The sequence below is a fragment of the Hippoglossus hippoglossus genome, chromosome 8, assembly GCF_009819705.1.
Source record: "Hippoglossus hippoglossus isolate fHipHip1 chromosome 8, fHipHip1.pri, whole genome shotgun sequence".
Classification (NCBI taxonomy): Eukaryota; Metazoa; Chordata; class Actinopteri; order Pleuronectiformes; family Pleuronectidae; genus Hippoglossus; species Hippoglossus hippoglossus.
Window position 1 is genome coordinate 13,809,898 of NC_047158.1, and position 27,994 is coordinate 13,837,891.

Here is a 27,994-nt window from a genome sequence, read left to right on the forward strand (position 1 = left end):
TAAAGATGAACAACACAACAACACACGTCTGCATACAGCATTTTATGTTCAAACATTATTTTTGTTTGATAAGTCATCCAACACACAAACCAGCATACATCAGAGCTCTCCAACAATGTTAATTTATGTCCTTCCAGTAACTGGTGGCACTGGTTGTTTTATGCTATTGAGCATTTCAAAATTGGGCATAATTACAACACAGCACATTATAGTGCTGACAGTTTTGTTTCATTTGTCCTTTTTGTGCTGTCATTGCTTCACACCACAGTTATAGAGGCCTGGATTTGAAGTAAATCTCATTCTGCTGTGTTTATTTAGTCCACGGAAATATTCCCACATGCAGCTGCAGTGCAGTCTTCAAATGTAGCAAAACAGCAAACCCAGCATGAATGATTATTTGATTCATCCTTGATAAGCAGGTCAGACATTGCAATCCAGTGTAACAATAAGATCCAAGATCCAAGATCACAAATTTGTGGCTAGAAAGGGGAAAAAAATAACCAGGCCACGTCTGTTCACATCACGACTTCAATATTTGATATGGTTTTCATTGATATCTTACACAAGGCCTGATATATGAAGGAATTAAATTACCACAAAACAAAATGGACCTTTCAGAAATCAAATACGTTGATGGTTGGACTGTGAACTTGTCATTACTCAGTCATCTCACCTCAAATCAAAATACAGACCATATTGATCATATCCACGCAGGCCACAGAAATATAGGAAAAAGCACACACACAAAAAACAGTCTTTGATCCATTCAGTTTAAAAGGCTCTTACATTGCTTACATTTGAGCAACAAATATCCACACATCTTGACAGTAGTAACAGTCGTGAGATGAAGCTCTCCAGGCCTTCATTCAAAACTGCATGCAGGGCTTTCAGAGCACTGCACTGGTGTGCACTGCTTATTGTCGCATATGTCCTGCTTTCATGTCTCGGACTGGGACGGCAGGGTTTTTGGTCCCGTAAACAGGATTATTCCATGAAGACAGCCGCCGTGGATTAGAACTCAGAGTCTCATACAGTGCTTCTCTGAAAAGGGATTCAGGGGGCAGCAGGTTACACCTGGAAGTCCGTCCCAAAGTGTCTGATCTGGGCGTCAGTCATAGATAGATAGGTGATCCTCATACTGGGCGAGTACTGCAAGAAAAAAGAATTGTAAAAACACAATTTAGTACTTTTGCCTTTGAAGGCATCATAAGATATCATCAAATGGAATGTTAAAATGATATTAATGTAAGCTTGGGGATCGCTTGTTTTTGATCATGAGTTGGTCTTTGATGAGGAGTCAGGGGATAAGTTGTGGGGGGGGGGAGGTCATGGAATACGTCACAGTGACACACAACAGTCTGTAGATTAAAAAGTGTCAAAGGTCAAAGGTCACACAGCTGACGTACTGTTTGGCGCAATGAAGAGGGGGTTGGGTTAGAGGTTAAACAGTCTGCACAGCAAGCAAGATAACAGAGACAAGCCCACGGCGTGTTTCAAGAAGTGAAATGGAAATGAAACCAAAGCAAGTCAGGAAGAAGTTAGACAAAAAGAAACTTACGGTTTTTAAAGGTCTGAGTCAAAGGATGAAAATGTAAAACAGTTGGTTAAAAAACACTGGTTAATATTCTGAAGTATTGAGACACTGCCAAAATAAATCCATAAGTAAAATGTGCTGCAGAGCAAATTCACAAAAAAAAAACAACAAACAAACAAACATAAGAGTACACATATTTATCTCTGTAGCTCCATACAATGTTGTATTGTTAGTTCACTGCAAATATCTTTCTCCAAAGTTTCAAGCATCTGGTACAAAAAAATAGAAAAAGAAAAAGCGGTGCCTGTTAGAAACTCAGGGAGGCAAAGTAAAATCCTAAACAATGGTCCACATTCTACCTCTCTCCCTCCCTCTCAAAAAGATGTTTCCAATCGTTGGTGTGCTGTCAGTGGAGTTCAACCAGCGAGTCAGCCATGCAAACAAAAAAACTTAATGGCAGAGAAACTTTACCTGTAAGAAACTTTAGAAGGTGGATTTTCACCAGTGTTATCTATTATTTAGCTTCAGCTCTGGAGATGCACCACACACGTATAGATGATGATAAAAAATTTTAAAAAAAGCTTGATGTGAGGATGAACAAGCAGCAGTGTTCTCTTTATTCAACCCTAAATCATGGTCACTTTAAACATACGTAAATGTATGCATACGCTTTAACCATTAGAAAGAACTAGTAAAACAAACCAAGGCCATAGGGATATGAGCATACACTTGGAGCTTAGTAGTAACACTGTCTGCATACTGATATGGCAGAGCGGAAATTGAATACACTTCTGACGATGGCCAGCAGAGAGCAGTCTTCCATCACTGTAACGTCCCTCACTAAATGCTGTCAGTGTGAGGTTGTGTCCATTGGAAATGCAGTGTAATGTTCGTGGTGCTGCTTGGTGCATGTGTATGGTTAGTGTTGCAGCAGTGTTCAGGTCAGTGGTGCCATCACACTAGGGACACAAGAGCCCCGTAGGGCCAACGCACCGAGGGAGGCGGGGATCCTCTCCCTATCAGTGGCACGTTCTCGTATCGGGGGCTCCCTCCAAACAGCATGGACTGATTCCTGTGACAGAGAGGAAAACGAGGGGGTTAAGAGGTGAAAGACAGCGATTGCAAAGACACCACCATTGTTTTCTTTAAGCTCACATGTATTCAGGGGGTGGCACGACATTAGCGGCAGCCTGCGGAGGTGGTTGGAGGCTGGACTGGCTGCCGTGGCTGCTGGTGTAGCTGCAGAAGCTGTGGATGTTGGACCTTCTGGGGTTGTAGGACATCCTCCGCGCTTGAGGGTTGAAGGGGTCCTCCTCGTCTATGTCATCGTACTCTTTGTCCCTGGGTGACGACGACGGAAACAAGAGAGTGCACGCGTTAACACTTTGCTGGAGCGCACTGCGGGCGGTATGTAATGGGATAAGGGGGTCGCTCGGTGCTGACCTGTTGCCCATTAGCGTCCACATTCGGAGAGTCGCGCACAGCATGGCAGAGAGTGCGCAGGCAGCCAGCAGAGAAAACAACGAGAGGTAGAGGAGCCCTTCCACCCCATCGTAGCACACACCCATTAGGGCATCCACATAGTCCTAGACAGACAGACACATTTTAACAGTCAGTATCCTGTGATAATATTACCTTTCCCAAAAAATCTTCTACTTTCATTTGTATATCGATTCCTCTAAACCCACAGAGATTAAATATTTAAGATGAAGTTGAAGCGACTTGAGGTTTACATGGGGACGCCACTTTTCCGGGATATTTAATTGACTTTCATAAATTTACTGGAGCCTTACTTAACCCTGCATCTGCCTGAAAACCCATTCCTTAGCCCAACAAACGCACCAACCGATTGCGCTTATGCTGAACAGATGCCGCTCATATTCATTTAAAAGATCAGACGGGACACTTGCGATCAAACGGAGACAGACGATGTTTGGATTTTGGAACACGGTCGATTAAAACGACTCGTTTAAAAGGGGAACATTGAGTCCATATCCGGTCTGTGAACAACGTTAGATGACAAGTTTGTAAACTTTATACATAAAACAAAACTGTCTTTCCATGCTGAGAGGCTCATGACACTCTGATGACATGCATGCTACACACGCATTCTTTGTTTGTTGTCCTTGTTACATCTGACTAATGAATAACAAGCTCTGAAATCAGGCTTCACTGTGCCATGTGCAATTATCGCTTGGAATTATTCTACTTGTATTTATGTAAATTACACCGACTTTATAATGCAAAGAGTATGTATTACAGGCATCGCCATTACCCAGCTGCCCTGACATTTTCTCACACCCACATGCAGTACAGACCAGCACAACTCACAGGAAAGCTCTGTTGATTTAGAAGCCGACATCTGAAAGATTCATTTCAGCACCGAGATGTCTTATTCCCCCCCACCACATGAAAAGTAGTTTGACTTTAAAGTCAGAAAAACAGGGGGGGCTGGTGGATTGATGCTGTCTTGCAGATACAGAGCATTTTGACAATTGCAATGGTGTAATATAAACACGTCAGTCTCAGCGGAGGACTTATAGCGATAAGGTTGAGAACCAGTCAAGTTGGTTCTCTAAGTGGCTTTTGAGCTGCGCTACAAAGCAGCCCTGTTAAAAAGCATCCTGGGTGGACTCTGACCTTACCTTATGCAGCCCGCGGCAGTCAAGCAAGGCTGTCAGCTGGTGCAGACTGAACTCGGTGGAGTTCAAGAGTCGCTGGATCCCCAACAGGTCTCTCTGTATAACAAGGTATGAAAAGGGGGAAAGAATGATACACACCTCCTCGCTGTCTGGCGTAATCGTCTGTCAGGCAGCCACTTACCTCAGCGGTGGGAAAGACGGGCACGGAGAACAGCAGCAATCCCTGGATCTGGATTTGCATGGTGGTCAGAGAACGCTGGCAGAGTGTAAAAGACTGAGGGGAAAGAGAAACAGGAAAAGAAAAACATAATCACCCACCAACAACAGACGCACAGACCGTCCGCCACAAACAATGAGAGGATCATATTTAGGAGAGCATTGTTTGGGCATGTCAACAAGTAATTTGGTGTTAAGTAAGGCTTTATAATGCGCTTAACAGAGGGGACACATTTATTTCCAGACAGATAGGCCCAGATTATCTTTCACCACCAAACGTCGTGCCCCCCCCCCACCCACCCACCCAATATGAAGCACAGACAAAAGAGCAATATTTATATCAACTAGGCCATCAGGGAAACAGATTATCCTTACCTACTTAACAAGCATTATTTGAATCCCTAAATGGATACTGCAACCATAACAAAGCATGTGGGTATTCATAATTATTGGTCGTGGCTTAAGCCCATATTCATCACAGCTCGTTTAAAAAAAAAAAAAACTGCCATTATAGTTTTAAATGTAATAAATGAGAAATGGCGGAAACACATTATAACTCATCTTGAAGTGATGCCGTACAACTGTGTGTGGTGGGAAACATTCTTCTAACTGAAAGTCCAGTTCACCCTCCGGTTCATATCACCGCGTTGGATTAAATCTTCACAAAAGCCGATGTTACTGTCGTGTTGATGAATTTGTTCACCGCACGCAGCACATTATCATCCGAAGCACCTGGTCGTGTTCCGTAAGACCTTAATTAATACCACCATTACAGCGCCAACACCACATTGCATAGAAATCCAAACTAATTCTGAAATTCTAAAGAAACCAACACTGAGGTTGTGTGCTTGTTCAACAAGGTTACACAATAAGCATTAATCAGCTGGCCTTGAAATTACATAGTGTTAGAGATGGAGCTCTGAACTTAATTCCAGGTCTCCTCACACAGTGCAGTTTTTCATTTCTAGTTATTTTCAACGCCAATATTTATTACACCGTTAATTAACCTCTTTGGAACTTGGGAAATGTGTAAATGCATATTTGAAAAGTCAAAGAAGTGATAGGAAGATTCTATTTGAATTCAGAAGTCAATAAAAAGCACGAGCTGAGTTGTTGTGCAGGAGCCGACTTTATGCATGACATGGAGTAAATTGAATAAATAACTAAAAAGTGTTTCTAGTCAAAGCACCCTGAGGCAGAGATTATGCACAGGCTAAAAGATACGGTAACATTTTTGGAGACCCACGCATACAAAAATAGAGGAATATTCTGTGATCAAAGTTTATCACTTTAAGTAATTACTGTTTGAGGGCTCATTTTTCACAAAAGCCTATTAAGGCCCAAATGATCAAGCTGCCTAACAAGTAAAAAACCTCAAATTAAATCCAGAGCGTGGGTCTCAGTAAATAAACAGACAGTTTAGACTTTGGATATTTCGTCGATACCTGTTGGAAGGGGTTTGGTAGATTCGGACTGCAGAACAAATAATAGTGCACGACATCTAGATGGAGAGAGAGAGAGAGAGAGAGGGAGGGGAGGGGAGGGGGAGGCAGCGAGGGGAAACAGCAATGAGTCTTAACATTCACCAACACACTCCCCAAAGCATTTGTAAAGTCTGCTTAGAAGACATAAATTACCTGCACTGAGGGCGTCTGTGGTTTGGTTAACGATAAACTTGTCTGGAGACACACAGAAGTCACTGGTGCCCTGTGGGGGGGGGGGGGAAACAACAACAACACTGTAATCTTTGCAAAGTATGCCAGGCCAAGAAAGAAGTGCAATATTTATTCAAGCCATGAACTAGATCCAATTTCTTGTGCTGCAACGTGTAAAACAGATTTTACACTGGGCAGTTATTGACAAATGCTCGGCAACACAAACTATTTGCTTTACAACGTTTTTATCACCCTTAAACTCGTGGAGCGAGTGAGCGTCTGGAAATAAAAGCATGCACACAGATGCCTGGATGGACCGGAGCGTGCACAATCTCATCACACACTCACAATCTCATCACACACTCCTATACATGCAGACGGTAAAATACATAAACATGCATGCGGAGAAATGTGTGGTATGTAGATGCAAACCTCAGGTCTTATCGATCCCGTGTAGACGTACAGAACATGTTGTGCTGTTTGCTGAGTGTGAATGGAATCCCCTAAATGTTTTCATGCTCTTTAAATTATCCATGGAGTGCTACTAATGTGCGTGCATAAACAATTAGGGGTCAGGATCACACAGTTGTGTGTTTTCCCAGAACATGGAATGGCAATTGTCCCAAAAAAAGAAAAAGAAAAAGGGAGGCAAATATAATTTGAAAAAAAACTGAAATTTCACAATCACGTGCATAATTCATAGCTGGAGGGGGAAAACATTGATGAAAGTACAAAGGGATCAAGAAGTCTGCTGTGTTGTGGAATCACACACCGAAGCCTCAAGCCAGTTATTTTCTGATGTATTCATGTCCTATGTTTTTTTTCAAGTCAGCCCCAATCAAAAGGTATCTTCTGACAGCCCGCAATTGTAAAGCTCAGCTCGGAAGACTTTTCAGTGAGCCGAGATCTTTCTGACAAACAAATGATCAATAAAGAAATGAAGGATGCGACAAAATAAACATGGGACTGTGACTATAAAGTGAGCACAGGAAAAAATAGGCTTATCCAACCTCCATGTCGTCCCTGTTTACGCTTCTCCAAACTTACTTTCAGATTATCAACACGCCTCTGACCTGAACCGTGAACGCATTTGTTTTCAGCAAAGCCTGTACAGCAGCATGTCAGCACCGCTGCTAGATTTCACCCTTCATCTCTATCTCATTATACTACCAGGGACATTTTATTTATGCTGCAGCTCATCAAATATGTATAAATTTATGAGCATTTTCTAGGACACCGCCATCAACTGCGCTCCTCTTAAGATGCGCCGTGCGGTTGTTGAGTAATGATGTACATATGCAACAAGTGCTTGTTTTTGCATATTGCAGCACATTTAAATTCTATTACTGAAGTCGGGGCTCTTTGATAATCCACGTCTTTGATGAGTATCGGCCTACCTGTGAATAACTGGGCAGGGAGAAAATCTACCTCGGCTCAACTGTGACATAGCGGTCACAGAGATCGGTGCTAGAGACGGACTTTAAGGTGGCGAGAGGTTAGACGTTGTAAGGCAGGGTCATGTTGTACTAGAGTGAGCTGGGATTAGCCACAAACGCTCTCCAAGATATTGGTAATCTGGCTCTGCAGTAAAGCTGAGGAGAAGGTCATCAAGACGCACAACATATGTCTGCACATGACACCCGCGTGGTTAATTTCTTGGTTCACAACATCTGTCTCGCCCCTCATTCTGCCTTCACCCTGTCACTTAAAATGTCCGTCCAGATGTCAAATCCAGTGGGATAATCCACAGATGCCAGGTCGCTCCGCGGGAGGCGAGAAGATTGAGGAGGGGGAGACGGGATGAGGGGAGGCTGTGAAGCAAGTGGTTACCCTTTCTACCCCCGACAGTGTCCCTAATACGAGCTCGAACACACTTAGCCCAGATGTGCTGAACACATGGCTCACAGAGAGGAGGAGGACTGAAAGCGAAATAAAGCTAGGGACAAGGGAGAAAAAGAAGAGATTCCGAAGAAGCCAGAGCTCGTAATTAATGCTAGGCACAGCTTAGGTTACAATGTTGAGGCCGAGGGTTGATTAACCCAAAAGGCTGGGGACTTGTAATCAGCTTTACTGCATGACCGATCATAGAGAGGCGCCTGCTGTAAACTAAACAAACACCTTTTAAGCAGGGGAGATGTCCACGGACATATTGACAGTAATACCCTCGGGAGTAATTGCATGAGGTGGGAAGCTGAATACATGAAAGGAAGAAAGAAGAGGGCTGTGGGTTGTGAGGCCTGTATCACAAAGCCACTTCATCTTAGGCCAGGCTCTCACTGGGTTATCTGGTCGCACAGATCCCAGCACCAGTCGTATAACCTGCACCAAGAAGCTGGTATCAGCCGACTCTGTTAACTCGGGGGTTTATCTATCCGGCTGTTTATTTGAAAGACGAGGAGTTGATACGGTGTGAGATGAAATGGTGACACCCATGGGACAATTTGGAAAAAGTGATATTTAACAAGGTGAAATAAAAAGAGAATATAGCTAGAATAGACCGAGAGCTGCAGAAACACAAAACAGAATATCCTCTAATTAAGGATAAAGCTATAAATAAGTGCGGCCACTATTAAGCATTTAGTGTAAAGTCGGTATTCTTTGTCTGATGACAAAACTAACGCACGTAAAAAAGTTTAAATAAAAGCTTTCAGGAGAGAAGAGAAGTTACCGTCTGATAAGTTCTATCTGACACAAATGCATTAATTGTTGAGGGAACTATTTAAGTGTGCGACTGGTTATTCAACTGAGTCTTATCAATTATTCTGAGCCGCAGTGATGGGAAAACTGTGTAAAAACATCAGTGCTGTCAGGAATCCTGTGGAGAATAACAGAATCGTTGTGCAAAAAACGCAGCTATAATTGTCATTATATGGTTCTGTGGTTTGATAAACCCTCTCTTTGTTTGTCCAACCACAGCTGATCCGTGGAAAGCATGAAACAGCAAAACTGATTTATAAATATACATATATCACTCTTTATTGTAAACTATTTTATTCATGTTGAGATGCTGTAGAGTTTGACAAGGGATCTGATTGGTTGACAGGTTTGGATCGGATTCTCTGAAGTTAACTTAAGCGCTAACCAAAACACCCTGAGTTAAGATAGCTGGATAATTCGAGACACACGGATCCCATTTCTTCACATCCAATGGACACATCAAACATTCATAAATAATAAGCAAGCATGACACGATTTTGAAGAAACATTCTTTTCTTGTTTTCTCACCACAGCGGTAACAGTGCCTGCTCCCAGTGAGGCCCAGCTCAGGATCAGAGACAGCATTACAAAAGCCATGACGCTGGAGCATGACAGCAAACGGGGAAGAAAGAGAGGGAGAGAGAGAGAGAGAGAGAGTGACAAGGAGATACAGACAAAGACAAGGACACACGGGGGAGAGAAACAGATAAATCAGTTTGTCTTTGTGATCTTCAGCCCTTTTTCACCCAGTTAATTTGATTTATTCTTTTCAGTTTTTTGGGGCTCGGGAATTGTTCTCCTCCTGCCCGAGGACAGAGGCCGCTGCTGGTGCATCGCAGAACAGACGACACAGCTGAAATTCAATTTATTATGAGGTGATGTGAAGAGAAATTAACTCATGACTTCTTGGCGAATTCACTTGTTAGTTCTCAGCTTATGAAAAAAAAGATCCCATTCTATGTAGAAATGGTTTGGATCGAGGCAGAGAATTGGTACAACAAAGGTCTCTGGTCTCTGACGATAATACGACTGTAAATTGACTTTTCCGTGTCTCGTCTTTTGTCATCGCAGCTCCGCTTGATTCCAACAGCAACAATTTAATTGGCCGAGCACTCTGTCAGTCACGGGCGCATTAGTTGTCAATCCCTGAGTCACTGTCAATCAAAAGCTGCCACAAGCTTTGCTTTGTCGACCTCTTGTTTCTCTCTGCCCCTTGTCTGTCTGAACTGAAGGACGGGTTCAGTGAGGTCTTAACATTGTGCATGTGGTTCATGGAAAAAATACGATTCTTCCCAACATTAAGCACAAGTGACCACTGGCCGAAGATATATGAGAAAACGCTGCGAGCGAGAGGGAGAGAAACCAAGTAAAAAGGGAAGGAATGGTCCCCAGACGGATGTGAAAAGGCTGCTGAGGCTCTGCTTCTCGACTGACTCCTCGGACCCTCTTGAAAGCACCAATAAAGAAGCCCTGAGAGCACTTAATAATTAGTTAAGGGAGCAGTCCCATCCTGCTCGGGCGATCAATAGGCATTAGTGAGGCCCATCAGAGCAGGATGGGAAAAGAGATCCTGGGCATCATCTGCTAACACTGACACGTCGGCTGCACTAAATTGGGCGATGGGATAGGAAGCCTGAACTGTGGATTTAGTCAGATATCAGTGTTGGTTTAAATTACTGGCTGTAATTTACTAAATCAAATAAACCCTATCCAATTGTTTCTGAATATTTCGGAGCTTTTAAACCTAAACTCAGTTTCTCTTGAAACTCAAGTGTTTTCTCTCCCGAAAATAAATTTGGCAATGATCAGTTGTTTTGGTAATTCTAAGCCTGATGCTACAAGATTAACTTTAATTGGATGTGGCTGAAACACAAGACAAGTCACTCGGGGAGAGGGGGAAAAACAAGCCAGTGTCATTGTCAGTGTTATTTGAAGATGCAATGCTATCATTGGTACTGTTAATGGAGTGACCTGAAGTGTACGGTGCCAGAGAGGCTGACTGCCGCCCTGTCTGCCCGCAGTCTGTGAGCCGAGCCGAGGCCGGTGAGGACAGGAACCGACTCAGAAACAAGCTGAGAGGCAAATACGTCCAGTTGATACATACGTGATAAGCAGCCATCGCGATTGCTTGGCCATCCCCAAGCACAAGGCCAGGCAGATGACCAGGTCCAGGATCAGCAGCAGCAGGTAGGTCAGCCATCTATAAAACAGGAAAACGAGAGCACCGGCATAACAACCCTGATTAATCACGTCTGCTTGTGGACAGCATACTTTATGCACAAGTACAAGCCCCAGGAAGTGCTGGCCTGACATATGTTCGCGAGTGAATGTGTGAGATCTGTGTGCTGTATATCAGCATTCTTGTCTCCTAGTTAGGGCCCATCTGTTTCAGGTAATTTCCAGCCTGTTGCCTTAATAATTCAACACCACAAATCCATAGACATGAATTTTTCAAGCTTAGAAAATGTCCTTCACAGGAATGGCCTGGACTTGAAGTGTGTGTGCGTGTGCGTGTGTGACAACCACACACACACACATATGCTTATGACTCATCCTCTACAACAAGTACCAGTAGAATTGTCAATTTAATAGCAATTACTAAAAACATTGAGCTTCAGGACATCGTGCAAACAAGCAAACTCTAAAAAGATGCTGCATGTTGACACCGACTCACTGTGGTGTATCTGTAATATTGTTGTAAATATTTACACCAAGGTCACTGGAGAATATGATTCACTCATGCAATGAGAAGAAGGTAGCCTGATAGAAAATAAAATACAGCCTGGCCATTCCTCTCCTCATGGAAGACGGCACATGGTTGGAGAAACACACTTCGCCTGATTTGCATAAACAGGTCTGCAGAAATGTTGCCCAGAGCTCAGGGACAGGGATGAATTCAGAAACAGAATCGGGAAGAGAGGATACAATATTGGAAAACTGAGACCCTTGTTCGAATAACACTGGGTTGGCTGTATCATTTGCTGTTCATCAATAAAGCCCCGCCACACGTCGCTCAGAGCCGCATGAAACCCAATCAAGACCCAGGAGACGGGGGGCAGAAAACACACAGTGGCAACTGTCGGCCAAAATACAGTGAGATCTGGTGTTTGGATAAAAAGAGCGCCCCCTTCGGAGTCACGTGGGAATATGGATGTGTTCAATTTATGATAACAATAGTGAGATAACACTTATAGTCTTCTAATCTGTCTTAATTTCTATTTTCCTCAAATTTGGTATTAAAGCACAGTCACCGTCAGGTTGCAAATTTGTAACTTTACGGCTAAATTGCACAATGAAATTTTAAGTTTTATGCCCTCAAGAATAAAAGCGGCTACAGAAGCTCTTAAATTACACTCACGATTTGAAGCCGCAACAGCTTTTGATGATTCCAAAATTTGCATTTGCCCCCTGAAGCCCTGCTGGATACTCATTCGGACTACTTTATTGGTTTATTATATTTATAGGTGTATTGAATTTGATTTTCTGGCCTCTTCATATTTAATACTATTGAAAAAAAAAAACATACATCATAAACACAGGGGATGGATTTCAAAATGAAAACTGCAATCAATATATGCAAGGGTTTGCCGGTAAGATTGTATTTGCTCATTAGTCGCTCTGCCATACTTTAGATGAGCAACAAGAATAGGAGCTCAAAACGCACAGTGGGCGATAAGCTCAACTTAACAAGAGCCCAGTTCTGCAGGAGTGCAAAGGCATAAATTGCACCTCCAGTTGAATATGAATAATAATGTGAGTGGTTAGTTGAAAATGGCGATCAACACTGTGCAGCTACTTGCTAATTGTCTGGATATCATAACATGGTATTCAAATATGGCTCATGTAGATCATGTAGACACTGCAACCTTAGCCTTTGACAACTGAAACACGGCAACATGAGGTCACAGTGACCTTGACCTTTTGACTTCCAGGCACCAAAATGTAATCGGTTCATCTTTGAGTTAAAGTGAATGTTTGTGCCAAATGTGAAAGGATTCCATGATGGCGTTCCAGAGACATGGGGGAAAATGTGCTTTGTGAGGCAAGCGTGACCTTGACCTTTGACCTTTGGCCTCTAAAATCAAGTGACTCAATCCTTGAGTACAAGTGAATATTTGTACCAAATTTGCGGAAATTCCGTTAAGGCATCCTTGAGAAATCGTGTTCACGGGAATGGGACAGACAGACGGACAATCGGAAAACCTGTTTGTCGCCAGCACGGAGGCATAATAAAAACAAGGCAGCATAAATCAAACAAAGAGCACATTAAATCAATGTCGCCTTGGAAGGAGTTGTTGTTGCTTTATCTATAACCCATCAGTGAATCATGCTTTTACGACCTAGTTTCCAAATGTCAGCCTAAACAAGGACATTAAACATACCAAACACATATAAACACAGGGAAGAAACAAAACTAGAATAAAGCCTGTGGTCACGTCAGTGTCATGTCTGATTACACTATAAACTCCAAGTAATAAACTGAAAGTAAAAGTCTGATTTCAGCTTTCCTTTATCTGGCAATTAGGAACAATAGCTTTTCCGGTCTGCGTTCCTGAGGGGATATCACTAAAATCCCATCTGCTCTTTGTCTGGTCTGGATCTTGAACAGCATGTTTACTCCAGCTTCACAAACATGAAATAAAAATAATGTCAAACGCCACAGGGGAGATGCAGTGGCTCCACCTACCTGTAATACTCGACGTAGGCTGTTTGTTCAGCAACAGCTGCCAAGTCGACGTTGACTTTGCTGATGTCTGGCAGAGCGGTCAGCTCGCGGATGACGTTGTTTACCATCAGCTGCATGAAGCGCAGTGTTTTGAGATAGTCGGAGCTCGTGGAGAAGATCTCATCCAGCCGCGCCAGGTGCTGTTTGAGTCCGGTTTCCACATTGCCCATAGAACCTGCTACCTAAAGCAAATGTAATAAATACAGGTATGAGATTAAAAGGAAGAAAACAAGAAATATAAACGGTAACAGACCAAGTGAGGAGGAAGTGGGAGAGGAGTCAAAATGAAAACAAGGTCAGAGGGAAACAGGAACATAAATAAATTCATAAAAAAACGGATATTCATAAAGAGAAGATTGAAAGTATGGAGAGAGGTCAAAGAACCAAAAGGAGCAGTCCCTCGAGAAAAGATTAACTTTTCTCTTCAACCGTGTGTTTTATTCAGATAAACAATGTTAGAGTGGAATACTGATAACGACACCAGGGAGACCTGTTATCACAGGGGTGTTTGATAGTGAGAACAGAGTTGGAGGAGGCATGGTGGAGCAGAGTAAATACATTTTCCTTTTCAGTTGCAACAATAACACTGTGATGCAGTAAACGCCTGAAACCTCTCAGTATCAGCCGAGCTAGAAATAGGTACATTTTAGCTCAGTGCTGACGGGGGGGAAAGAGTTTCTCTCCGCCGTAGCAACATTTGACTTGACGTACTTTAATAAATAATTTTTAAAAATACATCATTTGAACTGTGCAACAAAATTGGTCCGCCAGGGCCTTTTTGGTACAGTGATGTTATTTCTTCAAGCATTTTTTAAATGTTTCAGATCGCAAAAGTCTGCACGAGCTAAGCTAAAATGCCATGCAAGTCAATAAACCACAGTAAATGATGAAAGTATTGAAATAGTAAAGAATCCATATGTTTTTTGAACGATGTGAGTTTTTAAGAGATGCCCTCTTTTCTCTGCTCCTCTCCCCTCACTCTTTCACCGCCCGCGAGGAAATGTAATGACCTCATCGTGATGATGTAATGAGGTGAAAGACAGAGGCCTCGTCTTTCTGCTGCAAAAATAATGAAAACTTCAACAACTATGTTTTTTATTCTAGATGGATTTGAACAAGACAACACCGCTGCCATTTTGGGGAAGTCCCCTGGTGCAATTAATTGTTGTTACCACATTTTACACTGCACTTACGTAACCAAATGTAATGACATTATCACAAGTTGATTTAAATGGGCATGGGCTGTAGTTTTCCAATCCCGTTTGTAAACAAAGTGTAACCCTGCCATCAACATTAAAACGTCAAGTAGAAAGTTAGCATCTGTTAGCTTAGCGCAAAAACAGGAAGCAGGAGGAAACTAGTGTGGCTCCTTCCGACTGTCACAAAACCCTCCAGCACCTCAGGGTTCACTAATTAACCGGCTACAATTCATTTGTTTAATGAGTACAAACAGACAACAACATGAAAAAACAATTAACCGTTTTACTGAAGAGGTTTTTGTTCCTGACTTTTAATTGGTAACTTCCTTGAACCTCTGCTGTTTGCTTGTCAACTGCACATATAACCCCCCCCCCCCCCCAGTAAAAACAGCAAATTGCTCTTTTAACATTTCGGGTTTTATAGAGAAAACAAATGAGATATAATGTGTTGGTGAGCTTGAGACGGAGGCTAGCTGCTTCCCCCTATGTGCTAGCTAAGCTAACCAGATGTAACATTACCTTTAACGGACAAATATCGAATTGTTCTTCTCATTTACTGTCAACTATAAAGCCAAAAAGGTGAATTTCCCAAAATTAACTATTTTACTTAAGGTCAAAGATTAAATTTGTGACATTTCTGAAGTGTTTATCTACTTGCAAGACACAATAAGTGACATTATATATAAAAAAACAAACATTTTTTACATGTTATAAAACTATGCAAATGAGGAATCTAATTTATTTTTGCTGCCATATAAACATTGTGTGTAAAAACATATTAAAGGGAATTTCTGATATCTCTTTTTATTGCTCCATATATCAAACAACACTGCCAACAGCCATAAAGAAAAATAATCAATTTTCACCATGTTTTTTCGAAATAAAATGTAATGACAAAAAAATAAGAAAACAGGCTATGAATGATAAAAAGTATTTGAAGAAATTCCCTCTGTGAAAAACCATCTGAAAAGGAATAAAAAAAACGAGTGCTACTGAAGTGGAGATTTCTGTCTCCTTGTTTTAGAAAATGGCTCCAGCAGACACGGTGGATGCAAATATCTCAAAATTGACTATTGCATGAAAAAAAAACAAAAAAAAACAATGCATCTGCCTGTAGTGTTACACCTCGGCAGATGACACATGCCCACCCACAGCACAATGACTTCCCTGAAACAGCGTAGGCTATTTAAGATTACACTGAGTAGGAGGCTCCACTAATTCTGACCAGCTGTTGTTTTCTGTGTTCTAATCTGCAGCACTTTCCAGCAGTCCCACTGTCTTTATCTCTCATCCTCTCTCAGTCACACACCCTTCACTTCTTTAAAAAGCGTTCTGGGTGCGACCGGCCGTCCGCACGCCACGAAAAAACTCGCCACAGAGATAAAAATGTATCTCAGTCTTCTCGACACCATAACGTTTACGACCCTCTTGATTCTACAAGGGTGGACGCGTCTGATGGTTTCTAAGAGAGAGTATCCACGTGAAGATTGAGGCGAAGATTCAGGCCCATCCTCCACTTCAACACTCCCAAGGGGGGGGAGAGTGTGTGATTGCCAGTAAACTGCACTCACTCCCCACCTCTAGGTTCATCATCTCTCACAGTTCCTGCCACAACACCCGGAATCTTATCTGCGAGCCAGCCTGCCTGAGTGTGAGAAATGGGATCCATCAGCTCGCTGCTCTGGGTGATCTGCATTTCCCTAATCTGAACCGTCCCGTCTCCCTTTAAAATGGATTAAAACTCACTTTTCCTGAAAGCGGGTCACAAGGAGGCATCTCCATATTGGACACGCCTGTTAAATAAGACTGATTGGCCCACAGCGTGCAACTTTGCAGGCGTGCAACTTAACTGTTCTGCCTGATGCCTTCAGTGTTTTTATATATCGGAGATTTATTGCATCGACCGTGACGATAAAACAATATGTGATCAGAGTGCTTTAAAGACGAGCGGGGTAAAGTAGGCCGCTGACGAGTGACGTTCAAGGGAAATGATGGACGGTGCAGGAAGTGGCGTTATCGTTCTGTTTCAAGAATCACAAGACGGCTATCGCTTTCAAAGAGGAAGAGCTATATATCTAAGTGTAAACCAGGGTTATAAATGGGAGTGGATGTGCTGTGATTGCCGTGTTTTCTCATCCATTATTTCCCGGCAGCTCTGAAGAGCTCTCAATGATACGAGCCGAACACTGGAAATGAGGCTAAAATAAAGAATGCCTGTGAACAATCGAAAGTCCCCTTCAGTAGCAAAGAGAGGATGGCCCTTGTCATCAAATCCTCCCCTCTACGACACACGAGGATCCCTTACAGTGTGTGAGGGTGCATAGTTTGTGGCGAGAAGAGCCTCAGAAAGCCATCAGCCCAGTCAAACACCTCTCACAAACCTCACAGGAGTCTCGTGAAACAGAGATTTGGTCGCCCCTTGTTTCTATTTGCTCTACCCGACAGATCTGATATCAAACCAATGTGTGAAATATCTGTAAGGCCTCAAGGTAAAGGATAATAGAAACACGCACAAAGTGGAAAGACAGGATTCAGGATTCGGTAAGACAGTTCAAATCAGGGGAGAGATTATTTTCAGTCTCGACACAGAACACAGACAAAAGCAGCTTTCGCTCCACGGGATGAACAACCGGCCAACTCATCAAATCTGTAAGTGGAGTACATTACGTCAAGCCAGGAGTTTGTGAGTGAGAAAGCCTTCGTCTCCCCCCCGGGAACATCTACGTTTCTCATGCACTCCATCATGCTACAGTATCCAATCAATACCAAGAAACCACAGAGAGAGTCAGTCGCCAGGATGTGAAATCATCAAATATGGTTCTGGTTTACTTCCTGTGGGTTTTTTGAAACTTCGCAGCTTTATTGCCATGTTACGTGCACACAAAGATGAAACTAAATACAATCTAATACAACAGCCCTGAAATAATTCAAATGATTGTGAGTTTATGATCTTCAGTTTTTGGTTGTTTGTTGGATCTAAAGTTTACGGACAAACTACTGGCAAAATTCCACGGAACTTGGCGGAAAGATGCAGGGGGAACAAGAAAATTGTTAAATGTAGCTACACATCCGGATCAGGGGGCAGATACAGGACATTTTCTTTTCACTTTCTTCAATGTTGCAAGATAAGGCGTTTTTCAACATTAATAAGAATAGTTCATGGATCTTCATGTCATCTCCAATAAAAATCTGTCTCTAGTGAATTTAAATGTGGTTTCATAAGAAGACTGTCAGGCCTTGGTGGAGGTATGCAAGGTTATGTCAAACTTTATGGTCAAACTATATGGTATTTCAAAATATTTTGTGCACCACGTCATTGGAGGTAGTCTGAATACAGCTTCCAAAATTACCACAGATGTGAATAAAAACTCAAATGAAATAAAAAACCCTTTCAAAACGTTATAACCTTCAGTAAGTTGTCATTTTGCTTGGTGTGCCTAATAAATCGGTAACTGAGTGTATATGTATTAAGGTTCCTTTTATTAATCATGACTCAAATAACCCTCTCCCTGTATCACAAAAATCATCGTGTCATCTAAATGTAGTAAATCTGAATATGTTATGTCACTGAGAGGGTGCACACAAATCTGTTTGTGTCCATACATTAATATGATATGCGTGCATATGAGGCCTTTAAGTGGATGTGTGATACTGATATGCACACACACACACACACACACAACCACACACACACACACACACACGTAGCCGCACACAGTTCAGATACTAAGGCTGAGGGAGATGGAAAGAGGAGAGGCTTAACATCCATTACTGTACTGCAGATGGGAGTTAATCCTCTTCTTCCTCATTGTGATTATTGCTTCTTGCAGGGCCTTGTTCTGACTCCCTTGCTTGCCTTCCTCTATCCAATCCCCCCCCTCCCCCCTTAAGCCTTCAAATAACTTCCCTGAATGCAGGTCAGGAGTCGCATGAAAAAAAAAAAAATCCCTATTAACAAATCCTGAGGCAGCCGTCACCTCGATTCCTTCACTGTGACTAAAAGCGGATAGAGACCCCCTGCATTGGTGTGCTATTCTCTCAGACAGATGCACACCCCATTAATAAAGGAGAAGCCCCGGTGTCGACCAGCTGCAAATCACTGTTACCAAGCAGACTGAGATAGTAAGCCATGAAAAACACAATGCTTTGTGCCATCATGCCTAATAAAGTGTGTTGGTAATTGAAAAAAAGAACACTATGAGACGTATGAGACAACTGGTTATTCACAGCAAAACGAATGTTCATTTCTCTCACAGCTTTGACACATTCACTGCTCGGTGAACTTGAGGCGATTCAACTGTTAAATTGCAACTACTTTATGACAAAAAACTTGTGTGGTGACCACATTTAGGGCTCCGTCGTACAACTTGCAAAGGATCCTGCATTTATATCTTGAGGCAGCGGAAAGCGATCGCACTAAACAAAATAGGACAGTGAGCTGTGTACATAGGTGGGTGTACAATGCATGTACGCTCTTCTTACACACACACACACACGCACGCACGCGCATGCTTTGACTTTTCACACGAGCAGATCTGTTTCCTTTGCAGAGAAGCATCGATCTGCAAACTCGGCCAGAATTCCACCAGGGTGCAAGCTCCCCTGTTTTTGTTTTTTTTAAAAGGGAACAGGAGTTGGAACTCTGTTTGGTTTATTACATCCCTGATTAATTTGAAGACATAATAAAAAAACATTTTGAACACTTGAACCATACGTTCCGCCATTGAAAAAGCAAAAAAGTGGATTTGGCTCTTCCCTTAATGCACTCGTGCCATGTGCTTCGGATCATGAAGGATGGATGATGGATGGATCAAATAGAGCCCTTAGTGTCTGTGACGATGCAACTGTCAGGATGTAGATGAGATCCTGGTGTGATTCTCTCACCAGATTATTGATGCCACCCAATGTGCGGTTGGCACTGTAGAGTGAGTAGGTCAGCTGGTACACCCCGTCGTTGGTCTCACTGTTACCATAGAAACCCACTCCTACAGCCGAACTGTGAAAAACAAAAAGGAGAGATTCAGATCAAATGAATACAAAAATTAATTCACTGTTTGTTTTATAATGCTACTTCTGGATTAGGGATTGCCGGAGGTTATTAGAAGATAATTAAGACAAATAAATCATAATTTCCCAAAGGGGAAACTTCGAGCCTTTAGGGGAGTAGAGTAGCTTGTGTATTATACCAGCAAAGGGTCTATGTTGTTTTTTATAATATGTATTACTTTACATTCAGAGAATAAAACATGCCACTGGCAAATAGGAATTTATTAACCAATCCATGAATAAGTAAAAAAGGGAAGTAATCTGTTTTGCTTATTGTGGTTTATTTTACGTGTGGAGACTTAAGAGTTAAAAATATAAAACCTCTATTTTTCAGCTTTGGAAGTTTTGAATTTCTTATCCCACTCTTGGCTAAAACCACATCAGAATTCTGCTCCACATCTGAAAAAGTATCCGAGTGGAATACACAGAATCCCCGGTTCCCCACCTTCCTGCAGCCTCTTGTGACTGCGCCTGAGCCTCTGTAATATGGAGGATTAGTGTCCTAACCCCCCGAGTCAGTGCACTCCTGCTGCTCGCAGTCTGCAGTGACATGAGCAACGACACAATTTCATCAAACCGGACTGCGGTGAGGTCAGTCCACAAAAAAGTCGGGGGGCTAGTGACACTTTCAACCAAATTCTAGGGGCCGTTTCGGAGGAGGGAGCTCATCAATCAAACTCGGGATAGGAAAAGATCAGAGCGAGATAGTTGTTGGTGGGACACAAACACAGAAAAGGGGGGGGGGGTCTCCTGAGTTCTAGTTTACTCTCACAGTGATTCATAAGACTGTTAACACCATCCATCTGTGCTGCAAAAGCCCCTAAATCTCCCTGAAACAAGTTAAGACACATGGTCAGGTTAACCAGCACCTGAGACAACAACGGAAGTTCACAGAGAGGAAGTGGTGACTTGTTTTATTTTAGAAGTGAGCACATCCTGTCACTGAATGCGTATGTGCAGAGGTGTATGCTTCATATTGTGACCGCCAGCAAATGTAACCTTGTAAGCATAATTAAAATCATCGCCTGTGTCTCTTCCATTAAAGGAGTGCCCCCTCCGGGTTATGATAAGGGACACCGGGGGGGCATGTTCTCTACAATCTGGTCCGAGTTTAAAAAAAGAAGACACAATAACAGTAAATCCTCAAAACCCCAAATGCGAGGACGTGGTCATAAAATGATTTCATTCATTTAGTTAAGAGGAAACCAAAAAATATCATTTTACGCTTTTCACGAAATTTGTGTTCCCGTGGATCTGCAGCCGCCCGCACAATGAGCTCTTCATTAACCCTGTGGCTAACCTGGTGACACGTTGGCCACAATAAAGACCCACTAATGATACAGCAACCAAATGGTAATGACACCATCATGGGGCAGCACGGCCTCAAGGGAAGCATTAGTGCCGTTTTTTTTTATTTTGTGGTTGCTGAAAAAGGCTGCAGCAGCTGGAGGAGATAACAGGAACCCGCACATTAAACAGTAGGACTCAGGATATTTAAGTGTCTTTGTTCCTCCAAGGATAGCTAACTCCACAGCACACCCTGAGATAACTGTACCTCCGTATTCAAATCGTGCTGCGAGCGGAGCCGAACAAACGGCCACACAGGGCGAACAAATAATGACAGTAAACGCCTTGATTCGGTGCACACTTTAATAAATCATACCAGGGTTAAGAGAAACTGGCACTGGGACTTAGGATTTTCTGAAATTTAGATTTGATTTCAATCTTTAACCGGAATTCAACCCCAGTCGCTCTCCTGTGTTCAGAAATAATCTTCCACAGAGGTGCAGCAGCTCTAAAATCCCCCTTTATTTCCTGTTTAAAAGCTTCAGCGCAAACGGAAATGTAATTCTTCTCGAGAATCTTCTCGATAAAACTATATCGGTGAACAACCAGATCTTTCAAGTACGTATCAACTCATTTCAGCTAATGAAAATCCCATGATCAAACAGGAAAGAAGGGACAAAATATGTACAATGGGTCGTTTTATTGCATAACAGCGTCACTTCCAGTTTAGCTAGAAAAGACATTACAGAAGCATCAATTCAATTAAGCTGATCCTGCTACGGCGAAAAACTTAACAACACCAGTCAAGTAACTTAGGGTTAAACATTAAAAAAACATGTCAATAGAAATAACTTTACATTATCAGAAAAGCCAAAATATTATTCTAGTGGGTACAAAGAAGAAGTATAGGGATATCTGGTTGGTTTTAAGCCGCAGTATTGTCTCTTCAATGTCATTCTACTTTACGTAGAGATGATTCAACCAGATGCTTTTTGTAGTAGTTTATATATTGAGCTTTACGTCTATTTTAAACATCCATTGGAGTCAAGCTGCTACTGAGCTGAGATGAGCACTTTTGAGCCAAGGACAGAAACCACAGCTCCTTTGCTAAACAGCGTCATGCCCAGTCACTTAGCATCACAACAGATCTTGTGTGCTGCGGCGGTGGTTTGGGTCCGGACACAGAAAAACTAACAAAGTTAAAGCCCAACACTTAGATAAATGTCACAAGTTGAAGCAGCTCCGCGTTCGCAAATTCAATCAAGCCGCTTTGGGAGATTCGTTTGTTCCCATTTCATTTCTGCCAGGAGGATTTTCTTTTTAAAAAGTGTATTAAATCATACACAAAAGTACAATTGTGTCGGAGGACATGTCGCTGGAGGTTTTATGGAACATCCTGGCTGTGGCGTGCTCTGTACAAGATACTTAGAGTAGCTGCCACGCCAGTTAGCTACACTAATTAGCTTCACTGGTGGAATCATTTAGAAAGTAAAGAATTGTAAATCGATTACGTGTGGGTGGTGGAGGTTTACATTAGCATTTTTCTTCTTACAGCCTACTACTGTCAACTTCTCTGATCCGAAGCCAGTCACGAATCTAAGCGTGGACTTACATTTTGTACGACATAAACAGCAGATTAAGCCGAGTCATTTGACTTTGCTTCGTGTTCTTTGACAATTCCATACTTGTTTAAGTAAGTCCAACCTTAGGTCATAGCTGCCTCCCACTAACAGTGAGTCAGTTATTTCTCTTTTCTGGTTCCTCTTCCTAAGAGAGGTGGAACCAATTACTGTAAACCTCACACTGCCCCAATTAAGCAACACATTCTGCAAAACTTGAAAATAAACAAAGAAGAGCTTTCCGTCACCTCATTATGTAATAAGCCAGCTGTTGTGTAGCCGTGGGTGCATATATACATGCATTCTGTTTACTGTATCCTTGTTTATTTATTTTCATTTATTTTTCTCTTTCGACCCAGTTCTCACAGGTTTGCGTGACTTTGGAATAAACCCTGATTTGTAACCATGACCTCGTGTCCATTATTGGAGAGAACTACATTCCACTAAGGAGGTTGTGTTTTTTCTGTATGCATTTGTTTTGTTTGTTTGTTTGTTTTGTGTGTGTGTTAGCAGTACTCAAACACTACTGGACGTACTACCACAAAACATGGTGGAGGGTGAGAAAAGAACCAATTAAAATTTGGTGCGGGATCCGGATCAGGGGAAGCCTCCAGCAGTTTTTTCCACTTCAACATTGCGAGATAATTAATTGGTCTTGAGGAAAAGAATCAGGCATGTTTAGGGCACTGATATCGATAAGTGAGTGCATTTAAGGGGACTGTTGGGCCTTGGTTGATCTATGTGCTGTACTGAGTGTTACTCTAGTGTGTGTGTGTGTGTGTTTTAATTGCTTGCATAAAGTAAATGAGTGAATTTTTCAAAGAACTAGAATGGGACTCAGAGGAGTGTATTTCCACTGCTAAGGCCCAACACAGTCCCCTGATGAAACCACATTTCAATTCACGAGATCCAGATATGTATTTGGATCTGCCCCAAATTGCACACACTCATAAATATCAGTCCACTACACATGTCGGATGTTTTTTCATAAAGATCCATTAATTTTTCATTGATATATCATTGAAAATGTTGAAATATGCCCTATTTTGCAATGTTAAAGCAAAAGAAAATCCTGGATCTGCACCAAAGTTTAATGGGTTCTTCCTGGCCCATGCCACGTCCTTCCACCAAGGTTTTGTGATTATCCGAACTGTAGTTGTTGCATAATCTTGCTCACAAACACGCCAACCAGCCAGAAAGCAAACATACAGGGGTAAAAACACGACCTCTTTCACGGACGCAAGTATTACTCAGCTTCATGTGTATCTGAAAATAACACAATGGCGTCATTCTACCATTCAAACTCACCATATGATGAGGCCTGTGATGACAGCGGCCCAGGCGACACAGTGGTTATCGGGTCTTTTCGTGTCTTCGTCTACGTCCTTGCGGCAGCAGCACATGCAGACCAGGTACACTGCCAGAATTAGGAGGCTCAGGCCGAGACCCACAGCTCCGACACATGCTAGAAGTACCAGAGACTGAGAGAGGAGAGAGGAAAGATGCAAAACAGACAGCTGAGGTCAACAATTATAAGTACACCAAGAACTTTTTCGGCATATCCTATCAACGGATATCTTTGAGGAGGCGCGAGGCTATTATGTGTGGTCTCGCTGTGTCAAGCAGCCTGACCCCCACACCGCTTAAAGTTTGACAGCCTGAGTGAAAACAACCCACCAGTATCAAACAGCACTCACGTGTGGAGATACTTTTGAGGTGAGTGTGCAGCTACCTCATCCAGTGATGGGCATTAACACTGCTGACTCCTGCCTACAGTAAAGGGAATAGAAACAGCAGCGTGGTGGTCTTGGGGGCAGAGAGCGCTCACAGAGAATCTCGATTTGTTTGCCAAGTGAAAAGTTGGGCCGCGGCTGAGAGGGAATAACAGAAAGGAGCCGAGGCTGTGGGAGGGGAGCGTCATGTGATGCACCGGCTTTCATTCAGTCTTGTGATTCCTGAGAGCACAAAATATTTAAAGCCTGAAGGATCGAGGGGAACAGAGGGACACTGATGTAGAGAACATATAAGGAAACGCTGTATTGAAACTGTCTGTAGGAGCTTCTGCACATGAAACGCTCTTAATTTTAGATTCCTCCAAGATAATAAAAAGAAAATCCCCTTAGAGCTGCTAAAACATACAGAATATTCATAATCTTCCACGGCAGAGAAAAACGGCATGATTTAATTTATTTGTTCCAGATTATACTGGGGCGGAATTCTTGGATTACAACAACCCATTTAAAATCCTGTTTTTTTCAATTGAGCAAACTTTCTTATACTTGTGGGCCACTTTTTTTACAAGTCACTTTATCTTTTCATCTTCACACCACCATCACGTGACGGATCTCCACCCGTTCATTCATTTCCTGGGTTCCAACTCGCAACATTTGAGCTTTTGTTTCGCATAAAGACTTGATTTTACTTGCAAATTATTAAGCAGTGAAGTCTTAATGCCCACTAGTTCAAAGACTGTGGTTGTTTCTGACTAAGTGGAGCTATTCCTTCGCTACGACATCTGTGACTAATTATTCTATTTGGATGACAATGACATTGTGAGTGAATTATAGATTATGTTCTTTTGCGTAGTCTAACAAAGTCCTGCATTGTTCCAACTCCGTTATGTTGTGCTGACCAATATTATCCTCTTAGTTCTTCTCATCAAGTAGGTTAGCAAGTGGCAACTATAGCTAAAAATACATAACTGTATGTTGAAGCAAATACTGAGATCAATGGTGGCCTCAAAAACTGTTTTCAATGTGAATGCGCAGAAGAAAATAAATACTAAAAAGACCGACCACAACTTGACGTAACTTTAATTGTAACTTAAAAAAACATATAGGTCAATGCAGAAGTGGTGTCACATGAGCGGCCCTACTTAAACTGGCAGCGGGGGCCAAAACCTTAATCCAATGATTGCTAATCATTGGATTTTTTTAAGGACACCACTGACACTGACACAGTGTAGAGACGCTGTGTTGAGAGTCTGGGCTGTTTCGTTTCAAATCTGTTTTAGATTTCCTGTCACTGTAGCACAGTTAAGATCCCTCATAAGCACAATACTGCAAGATTCACTCTTTCCTCCAATTTTCCACTCCATTGTTTTGTAATTAGACATGCAGGCACTTCAATTTCCAACGGCTGCATCGGCATAACGAGGCGAAGAATGCAGCAGAGGGAGGACGAAAGAGAGACAGAAAACAGCTACAGTGCCAATAGTCATTGATTTTTGATCCCCCCCCCCCAAAAGTATGTTTGCATGAAGATCTCAGAATAAATAGTGAGGTTGAAGGGTGGAGGCCATGTCTAATTTAATTAAACAGTATACAACAAGCTTTAGGGATTGCGTCTGTGTCTGTCTGGTCTGCACTTTCCATCTTTTTCAGCGTGTCAAATTAAGAACACGAGTTATTTCTCAGCAGGGAGGATGGTGAAAATGACCTCTGAAGTCAGACATGCCCCGGGGCGAGGGGAACATGCCTGTGCCACGTGTGTATTCGCACCAGAACACATGAGCAACTAATCTCAGTCCATATTTCAGGGGATACGTTGCTGAATCTTGAAAGAAAAACTCTGAACAGAATCGATCCACAATGTTGCTCACAGAGCATTTACCGTTACTTGCTTTGTGAGATTGCAATGGGAGTGTAAGATATCGATGACATCACCGCAAGCTGCCAAACTACGCTGCTGTGATGTGGCCTGACTCGTTTAATATGGCAAGATTCTGTCTGAACACATTGTAAACCAAGGCAGAGCCAAACATAAAGAACAAAACAAACCAAAAAAAAGAGAACAAAATGAACTACATTGCATCGAAGTAGAGAGGTAACAGTGCAGTGAGGGACTTCAGATGGAAACCTATTCCATCAGAGACTTTTTTTATGAACAAATACAATAATGACTCTCATCCTGCCGCCCCCATTATTAAACATGACAGTTTTTGACATTTATATGGCCTCAAATGGCTGCATTTACTCTGGGCAAACTATATCACTTTTATTTGTTTTATCCACTGGGGCAGTTTCTCTAGCAATCATCTCAACTTAGTTCCAAGTCATGGAGGAAAAAGTCCCAAATCTTCTACAGTGAATGAGTTGTTTATGGTGCAAGGCTGATCATCCAGTGTGATGTATTTTATTACTGTTACTATGGATAAGCATGGTCACATGTTGTTGGGGATAAATAATAAAGCTGAAAGTTGAAATGTATCAAAAACAAAAGAAAAGTTGTCTCTCTCAAATCATTGTGTGTGCAAACTTACATGGAATGTAAATAGAAGCCCTACGTACAGTAGCTGTTTACCACCTGGGATTTTAGCCAACTTAGTTAATACCGGTCATGTGTCATCATGTGAGAGGTGCAGTACAGTATGAGTTCTTACTTCCTGACGCCTTTCATTCACAGAGACAGTTAAGATAAAAGAAAATGCTTATTTTTTCCAGTCACACACACAGCAGTTTGTCCAGAATAGTTTGTTTCTAAAAAGGTGCATTTAAATATGTTGTTGTCGACAGCAGCAATGTTTTCTTGTTTTTTTTTCTGGTGAAATTCCCTACGTGCGCCTTTACGCACAGCCACAGTTACCAACCTGCTGATAGCTCGCCTCCCCCGGTTTGAAAGTGCTGTCGACCGACTGGAAAAAGAAATTGAAGTGAGGGAAATTGTGCAGCCAGTATGTCCACCACGGAGCCACATAATCAAGCCTTGCAGTGGCCATTCCTGCTTGAAAATGCCGGACAGCAGCGACCTTTTGTTGAGACCTTGACACTCGAATATTCCCAGGTTTTGCGAAAAAGAAAGAGTAAAAAAAAAAAAAAAAGGTAAAGACGCGTCTTCTGTGGAGGTTTCAATTACCACAGAAGGTTAAAGAGGAAGTTGTTCCCTTGCCATGACAACATCCGAGCAAGGCCGACTGTTATAACTTCTCACTGCGGTTCCCATAGTTGTGCGTAAACTGCTGAGTTGCGCAACTAATGGAAACATATACAGCTTCGCTCGGTGAGGGCCAAGCGTCTGTATCCCGAGACACGGGATCGAGTGACGACACGAACCTTCCTCCTTTAACAGAGAAGGCGTGACGACCACATCTCAGTCGGATGATGGACCATGCAGGCAGGGACACTTAACTCATAGTAAACAATACCATCTCCATCCTCTGGACTGGGAAAAAAAAAAAGGAGGATGAGAAGAATTTTGTCTGCGTAATTGCAAAATGAAAAAGACCTCCTGATGGCACATTGTTCCACGTGGATGTCAGTGGCCACCACTCCTCCGTGTGCATGTTTTCCCTCGGAGGAAACGCACACACAAATTTGATGACATGTAATAAAAGTGAGTCACGTAGTGAAGAAAACGACCTGCTCGCTCTCTGTG

At 42.3% G+C, this 27,994-nt stretch overlaps 1 protein-coding gene across 1 annotated transcript; it reads right to left on the reverse strand.

Annotated features, from left to right (window-relative positions):
- Positions 1 to 27: 27 nt before the first annotated feature.
- Positions 28 to 27,993, reverse strand: ttyh2l (tweety homolog 2, like). The gene is made up of 14 exons (XM_034593908.1): positions 27,210 to 27,993; positions 23,930 to 24,102; positions 19,554 to 19,665; positions 13,432 to 13,652; positions 10,849 to 10,944; positions 9,273 to 9,345; positions 6,030 to 6,099; positions 5,838 to 5,893; positions 4,358 to 4,450; positions 4,180 to 4,272; positions 2,978 to 3,120; positions 2,690 to 2,875; positions 2,528 to 2,606; positions 28 to 1,149 (listed from the first exon to the last, which is right to left on the reverse strand). The coding sequence occupies exons 1-14, from the start codon at positions 27,336 to 27,338 to the stop codon at positions 1,069 to 1,071; spliced, it is 1,605 nt and encodes a 534-aa protein (XP_034449799.1). The 5' UTR covers positions 27,339 to 27,993; the 3' UTR covers positions 28 to 1,068.
- Position 27,994: the final 1 nt, after the last annotated feature.

Bases quoted from the DNA above. Each gene is read 5' to 3' on its own strand.
- ttyh2l (XM_034593908.1), bottom strand. From the start codon at position 27,338: ATGGCCACTGCAAGGCTTGATTATGTGGCTCCGTGGTGGACATACTGG. The intron at 24,103-27,209 runs GTTGGTAACTGT...CTCCTCTCTCAG, and splicing joins GGGAGGCGAGCTATCAGCAG to TCTCTGGTACTTCTAGCATG. The intron at 4,451-5,837 runs GTATCGACGAAA...CTTTCCCCTCAG, and splicing joins TACCAAACCCCTTCCAACAG to TCTTTTACACTCTGCCAGCG.